Raw genomic sequence first — 7,966 nt, 5'->3', positions numbered from 1 at the left:
GGTGAATTGGCACTGTCGTTAAGTGCTGGAAACCTTGCAGCTGTTGTTCCTTCTATATTCAAAAATGGTGCTGGTTGTGGTGAGTGCTTTCAGATTAGATGCAAGGACCTAAAATTGTGCACAAAATCAGAAATCAGAGTGCTTCTAACTGATCTTAACAAAGATAATAAAACTGATTTTGTTCTTGACAGCAGAGTCTTTCAGTTTTTGGCTACCAAAAGAAAAGCTCAATATCTTCTTAAGCTTGGCGTTCTTGACATTGAATACAAAAGATATAAATAATTTTAATAATTCAGTCTGAAATATCTTCTTAACTATTGAGTTTTAAAGATTGTACAAAAATATAACCACACTTTATTGAAGTTGTTATTTGATACGGGGGGATAATGTTGGTTTGGGCGTTGATGCAAATGAAGTGAATGTTGTGGTTATGGAGTTTTGATTTCTTTCTATTCGATATATTGCCTCTTAGAATGTGTTGGACAACACATCACAAACATTATTTTTTGGTAAGTAATTTTATTTTATTGACATTACAATAACGTCAAATACACACTCACTCAACCAAATGATTAACACTTCTAGTAGTTACTTCATCAACAATCCTACAGATCCAAGAGGATATTAACAAAAAAACTAGCCAAATGTTTTTGGGTGAATCCAAAATCTCTATGTGGATAATATTTATGTTAGACATTAGAATATTTCTTCTATTAAATATCAGAATGTTTATTTTTCATACTATTCTTTTATATATTTTATATTAGAATTTTAATTTGGGGTGAAAAGTAATTAATATCAAATATTATAAATTAAAAACAAATAAAATTAATTAAATATAATTATAAATTAGTTAAATTTTTTACTTTTTTGCTGATCACCTCTTGGTTCCATATACTTTTGCTTACTTCATTCACTACATGTCAAAATATTATTGGCGAGTCAAATCATAGCCATACTTACCAACCAATACCTATGCCATCGGAGAACTCACCTTATACATATTGCACAAAGAAATTATTAATTTATTACTACTATAACTAATTTTTAGCAAAAGTCTTTCACACACCATTTATTTATACTACATATGATTAAAAGCTAAGTCACAACACTTAACGTACAAATCAAACCATGTTATCTCTAATTCTAGATAGAGATACTATTAGGAATTCCCCTGAAAGTTAACCCAGCTTCACTTGTAGGATAGAGCAGAGTATAAGGCATAGTAACAGGTCCAACTCTGTTTCTCAAATTCACATCATTGTTCCTTTGAATCAGAATTCCTTCAATTTCCGCCAACTTGTTCCCAAACTTCTTAAAAGCTTCTAAAGCATAAACATCAGAGGTCCAAAACTCAGCACTATCTCTGTTACCAAGGTAGTATTCATCAGAAGCATGCCTTGACAAAATCTCAATAACTGAAAGATCAATCAGAGTTTGAAACTTGGGTGTAACCGTTCTTAAGTAAGCCCGTTCAGGGTTTTTGACAAGCTCATCGTACTCGGGACTTCCCTCTTCCGGCATCAACCTGCGACTCAGAGTTGGTCGGTTTAGGATGAAACCGCCGTACGGATACTGACCGAAGTTAACGGAAGCGTGAAGCGCCGAAGCGGTCCATATGAGTGTGGTGCAAGTTTGAATTAGGTCTTGGAGAGTTTGCATCTGAGGCCACCATGGCTCGTCTTTCTTGTCTCCATGACCAACCTCTACAAGCTCTTTCCACCATTGTTGGAGTTCGAGGTCTCCCTTGACTGTGTCGTCTGAGGTGTAGTATAGAGAAACGTAGTCTTGGACCCATGTGTTAATGGCTCCCCAGATTTCTAGTCCGTCCATGGCGTAAGGATAATCCTCTATCACAAGACGAACACCGTTCGGGGAACTTGCATCCGCAATCGCCATTCCTCTGAATTATTATTGTAAATCACAAACACACATTTTTATATGAACATTATTCTAAACATCTTTACGTAAAGTTATTATGCTTCTAATCATGTCTCATAAACTAGCCATAAGCAATCTAAGAACGAATACATAGATAGAGGTATAATTAAAGCTCATGTTTCATATGAATTTCATAATACAACTCAAAATTAAGTAGTTTGTTTGGAAATTTTATCACATTTTTAAAATGTGCTATCTATCTATCTATCTATCTGGTTGTAAGAATGAGATTCTTATATGAGAATGTATTTATAGTGGTTGAATTGATTTAAATAGTTTAGATGAAATATGTCCCATAAATTATATACAAGCAATATATTTATAGTTATCGAATTCATGAGAGAATGTATTTATAATAAGAGGAGTGTTAGGCGCTGTCGGCATAGGTTTTGTGATTTGTAGCTTTTATTAGTATTTTTAATGGTATAAGATTACATCTAATGATATGAGATTATTCAATTTTTTTTTGTTAATCAAGTATTGATCAGATTATAATAATTGCATTTATAGCCTTTTTTCTTCAATTTTGATTAAAATATACCTAATAAAACATACCTAATAATAGTTTGGATAATTTTAATATGACTATATTATGGTAACTACTATGACTATAGTGTTTTAAAAAGTGTGGTTAAAATTAAAGTGACACTTTTTTTATTGTTAAACAACGTTTTTTTTTTAAAATGTTACTTAAAAAAAATTACTAAAATATACAAAAATATGACTTTAATTTTAACTAAGCTTGCATAGTTACCATAACCACCATTGTATAATTGTATTAGAATTCACCTAATATTTTAGCTTACATAGTATATATCCATTTTAATAGTAACTGGCGGTACTAAGAACTTGAACAAAAGCATCGATTATTGTTACCTCTTGATAAGATCAGAAGGTAGAGCTTGATCTGTAAAAACCCAATCCTTATAAATGACGGAAGATATTTCCATGGCATACTTAGAAGGCAAGAAAGTTTGTTCAATAATGCCACCTGCATTGATAAGTTGATTACGAGCAAGAGCATTTATATTCATAGTGTCACGATAATGTGGAAATAGAAGCTTGTAAATTGGGTGAAGCACACTGAGCTGCCTGTTAGTTGCTATCACGAATGGCTCCACAACTGCATGAGTGTTTAACCTATCACAAACATTAAACTTAGATTAATGCTAAGATTTATATTTCGGACATATTAATGCTAAAGAAAAAAATACCAATAAATCTTTTAGAATAACAGATATCGATATACTACTTTTAAATTAGTCTTTATAATTAGGATAAAAAATCTTAATTTGAATTAACTTATCTATATTTATTATCATAAAAAAATTTATTGATATTTTTTTTAAAATTAATCTATCTAAAATGTAAATTCTCAAGAATTTATTTGTCATTTTACTCTATTTATAAAGATCACAACAATAAACACATATCCTAATAAAGGATAGATTGAAAGCAAAGCAAAAAAGTATGTACCAGTGGCTGATAAGTTGATGAACGTTTGAATCATTGACGATGACATAAGCTTTGGCCAGAAGCCAAATGTAACTTTGAACACCTTCAATTGCAGGCAAGTAGACTTTACTAATGGCACCATATTGGTCTCCTTCAGGGTGTGGCAAACTTAACTCAATTGCAAGTGGCTTCAAAGTTCCATCACTCTTCAAATAAAGGATGGTTCTAGTAGCATATGCCTTTGAATTAGTTGAGTTTATTCTCCTTAAATATGGAAATATTGCATCATGATCATCTAATATGAACACCTTCTTTTGCTGGATTGCCTGCAATTCAATGCAATTTACCCACCCAATTACTTTATTTAACTATTTAATTTATTATTCCAATACAATTAGATTAATATAAGGTTTTAGATTATACATTTCACAAGAAGCAATAGTTTTCTTTTTTTTTTAAGAAAAAAAGAGAAATTAATATAAGGTCCTTTTGTTTTTTACAATTTAACAACTTCAAAAATCAATATACATTTTAAAAATTTAAGATATGAAGTCTACATGAACCTAAAATTTTAGGGAGTTTATACAAGGATTAGTCTGTCGCAGATTTAAGCTCTATTTAAGGGTTTATTATGGATTGCTGCATATACAAGACGAAATTTGAACTTTCCATACTTATTTAAGCGGACAAGTCAGTTGATTAGTCATTACAGGGACGGATATAGGGGGCGAGTGGCGGCCTCGGCCCCCCCAACTTTTTTTAATAGTAATAAGTTATTATGTATAATTTAATTTTTTTAAAAAAATATTTAGTATTTAATCTAATATAAATAAAAGTTCAGTCTAATTTAAATATTAATAATTTTTAATATCTAAAAAATAAGTAACAATATTAAAAAAAATCTGAAAAAGATATTATTACTAATATTTTTTAATTAAATAAAAATTTTTAAATCTCATAAAGTGAATTCTTTTTCTTCTTGTAGCCGTTTTTTTTATTCGTTTGGTATTAATTCTCTTTTTTAACTGCTACAATTAAGAGATCTTTTTTAACTATGAATATTGTGAAAAATAACTTAGAAACAAAATAAAAGATGAATTTCTTGCTAATTGTCTTTTAATTATATTGAAAAAAATTGTTGAAAATTTTGACACAAATTCTATCATCGGTGAATTTTATGATACAAAGAATTGACCACTTCGTTACTAAAAAATATACACATATTTTTTTTACTTTAAAATATATTCTCAGAGATCTTTTTCAACTATGAATATTGTGAAAAATAACTTAGAAACAAAATAAAAGATGAATTTCTTGCTAATTGTCTTTTAATTATATTGAAAAGAAAATTGTTGAAAATTTTGACACAAATTCTATTATCGGTGAATTTTATGATACGAAGAATCGACCACTTCGTTAGTAAAAAGTATACACATATTTTTTTACTTTAAAATATATTATCTATCCGTATATTTTTATAATACATCTTATATTATATAATTTTTTTACATAATTTTTAATATTATATGTGTTATTAGCCCTCCCATAATATTATTTCTGAATGCGTGCCTGTTAGTCAACCAACTCAAGTTGATTAACATTTTATATTATTGAACTCAAATTCTAAAGTACCTCATCTATGGTGAGCCCATCTAAATTGGGCTCTATTTGCTCTTTGGTTATTGTACTTGTATGATCACCATAGACTCCGCTGTCTAGCTTACTTTTTGGAGGAAACTCCTGCAATGAATTTCGAAAATATTTTTAATGAATAATAATTATGTTAAAAAATTTTCCAACCAAGTTTCACGAAATAAATTCTAAATTATTATATAAACATCCTAGATTATCATAGCTTCATAAATATTAATCACTACTTAATTAATTCTTACTTGAAGACAACGAATTAAGCCAGGATTTACGCCAGCAAGAATTTCTCTCGCAAATTCTACATCAGTCATCCATGCAGATTTACTCACTGTTCAAATTAATAGTAAAAAAAAAATATTCAAAAGATCATCACTGTTCAGCAAAAATAAAAGATTTGTAAGCCTAATTTTTTTATTGAAACAATTATTACCAAAAAGAATATACCTTGAACAACTTTAGGAACAGGAAACTTGAGGAACTGTTCACCATCAGTTCTAAGGAGTTCATTGACCACAGGCAAAGGAGTAATTTGCTTAATCACATCTGTGGGTAGCTTAATCCCTCCTTCATAGAGATCATGAACTTCTTCAAAGCTATCAAACTCAATTGGTGTGAAATTTATGTCAAACACTGATTTCAAAGCTGGGATTACATCTTGGGATATTGATTTAATTCCATAAGCTAAGAAGTCTGACGATTTCAAGTGACCAAAGGCTTCATCTCTTGGAATATAGAAATTATCACTTCTACTTTCGGTGTTAGGATCTGTTATATAATAAACCATTCAAATATAATTATGCAAAAATAAAAGTATTAATTTAGGAATATATATTTTTTATTTTTAACGTTTGTAATTTTTTTAAAAAAGAGTAAAGTATATTTTTTTTCCTTAAAATTTGTTAAAAAATTTAAAAATATTTCTAAATTTTATTTTGTTTCAATTTTGTCCTAAAAAATTTTAATTTGCATTAAATATACCTTTGATAGCTAAATTTTCAAAAAAAAAAATTAGAACTAATCCAGTAATAATGCATGATAATTATCTCTTATTTGTTTGTGTTGATGGTTGTTCTTGTAAAATTGTTACTGAATTGATCCTAAGTATTTTAGCCATCAAGAGTATATTTGATGTAACTTAAAAATTTTTAGGATAAAATTAAAACAAAATAAAACTTAAAAATATTTTTAAAATTTTTAACAAACTTTAAAAACAAAAAATATACTTTATTTTTTAAAAAAATATCTCTTATATTAATTTTAAATTTTATTTTTTTAATATTTTTTATTTATGTTAAAACTATAAATTAAAATCTCCCTAACAGTTCTTTATAATAATTTTTTCAAAAAATATTATATTTTAAAGAAAATTAAAAATATTAAAACAAAACATATATTTTATCTTTTTATATAATATTAAAAAATAAAAGTGGTTGACCTGTTTTTGTTGGTTTTCTACCAGTTCTACCCCTCCTAGGGTAAGGATAAGTAGAAGATCCTCCAAGAACTGGACGAGCATATTCCACACCTTTGTCTGGATCGCCCAAATCATTGTAAACATCATAATCATATATTCTTTCCCATTCCTTTCTTTCCCCGGTCCCATTTCCTCTTAAATTCTTCAATTCAAGGTCTCTGTAGTACACTAGTGGACCTGGTGTTTTACTTGGTAGGTATGTCTGGAATAGTAATTAATTCTCGTTAATTTTTATATATATTGTTGGTATAGAAAATTAGAAATTAAACAAGTGTATGTAGCATATAATGAATAGTGAACAATAGTGATAATAATAATTGAGAAGAAATTAAATAATTCAAATATATGACTGTGAATTTAATTTTAATATATTAGGAGAAAATATGGTTAATTAAGTCATATACTGGCTGCTTTTATGTCATATGAATTTAATTATATAGTGTGTCTAATAAAGAACTAGTTAAATAAAAATATATAATTTGTTGACTTAAGAAAGTTTTATTGCTAGACTATATGTAAATAAAAAATTCTAGAGAATAGAGACAAGATGACAAAAGTTTGTCTCTATTATTATTTTCTCTAATTAACTTTTGGATAAATAAAAAATAAATGAAACAATTTTTCTGTAAAAGAAATTTTATTTGTTTATATATTTATCTTATTCTTCAAATAAATTTATATATGTCACTCGAAGTACTATTTTGACACTTTTATCTTAGTAAGATAACTATCAAACAGACCTTAATTAGTTTAACAAAATTAATTAAATTCTATACATTAAACAATATGATTTAGTTATTATAACTTACATTGTTGGCGAAGAAAATGCGATCAGATTGATAGTTTTTGGCATTGTAAATCCAGGAGTTGCAAACAAAGTGGATGGTTCCAACATTTGGAATATCTTCAAGAGTCAAACTGAGAAGCAAGAACTCATTTGACATATAGTTCTTTATGTAAAATGCTCCTGGAATCCCAAAGTTACTATCATAATCAAATTCAATCTTGAATGCATTTTGTTTGTCTCCCAAAGTTGGCAAATTGTCAATAATTCCTTTTAAATAAGCTGTATTCCCAACTTTTCCTTTGCCACTTGCTGTACATCATTTTAAGCATAAATTATTATTATAATTGTTATGTCATTATACCGCTTTTTTTTAGAAGTTTAAGTTGATAAGAAAAGACAATATAAATAATTATATCTCTAACACTTTCTAACACTTTTTCAAGTAAGAATTTCTTTTTTTTTTTGTTTACATAGGCCTTTTTAAGTTAATTTTTTTTACTTTTGGACATTGAACTCATGTTATGAAACTATTTTTTTCAAAAATTTAAGCTGATAAAAAAATAACTTAAATAATTATATCTCTAACAATAATATTAACGATGCATTACAGAACAATTTCGAATATATAAAACCACATGATTTTTTTTTAATTAAACCCT

At 27.8% G+C, this 7,966-nt stretch overlaps 1 protein-coding gene across 1 annotated transcript in view; it reads right to left on the bottom strand.

The window, feature by feature from the left end:
- The window catches only part of LOC107617585 (seed linoleate 9S-lipoxygenase-3), a 12,424-nt gene continuing 5,366 nt past the window's right edge, over positions 909-7,966 (bottom strand). The window contains exons 3-10 of the mRNA XM_016319379.2: positions 7,330-7,616; positions 6,482-6,722; positions 5,491-5,811; positions 5,289-5,374; positions 5,029-5,136; positions 3,418-3,722; positions 2,818-3,081; positions 909-1,903 (exon numbers count right to left, since the gene is read on the bottom strand). Of these exons, the coding sequence (XP_016174865.1) occupies positions 1,147-1,903; positions 2,818-3,081; positions 3,418-3,722; positions 5,029-5,136; positions 5,289-5,374; positions 5,491-5,811; positions 6,482-6,722; positions 7,330-7,616 (2,369 nt within the window). The 3' untranslated portion in view covers positions 909-1,146. The remainder of the gene's footprint in view (positions 1,904-2,817; positions 3,082-3,417; positions 3,723-5,028; positions 5,137-5,288; positions 5,375-5,490; positions 5,812-6,481; positions 6,723-7,329; positions 7,617-7,966) is intronic.

Source organism: Arachis ipaensis, chromosome B09, assembly GCF_000816755.2.
Source record: "Arachis ipaensis cultivar K30076 chromosome B09, Araip1.1, whole genome shotgun sequence".
Lineage (NCBI taxonomy): Eukaryota > Viridiplantae > Streptophyta > Magnoliopsida > Fabales > Fabaceae > Arachis > Arachis ipaensis.
The sequence above is the reverse complement of the archived record's forward strand: the minus strand, read 5'-3'. Positions and strand labels throughout refer to the sequence as shown.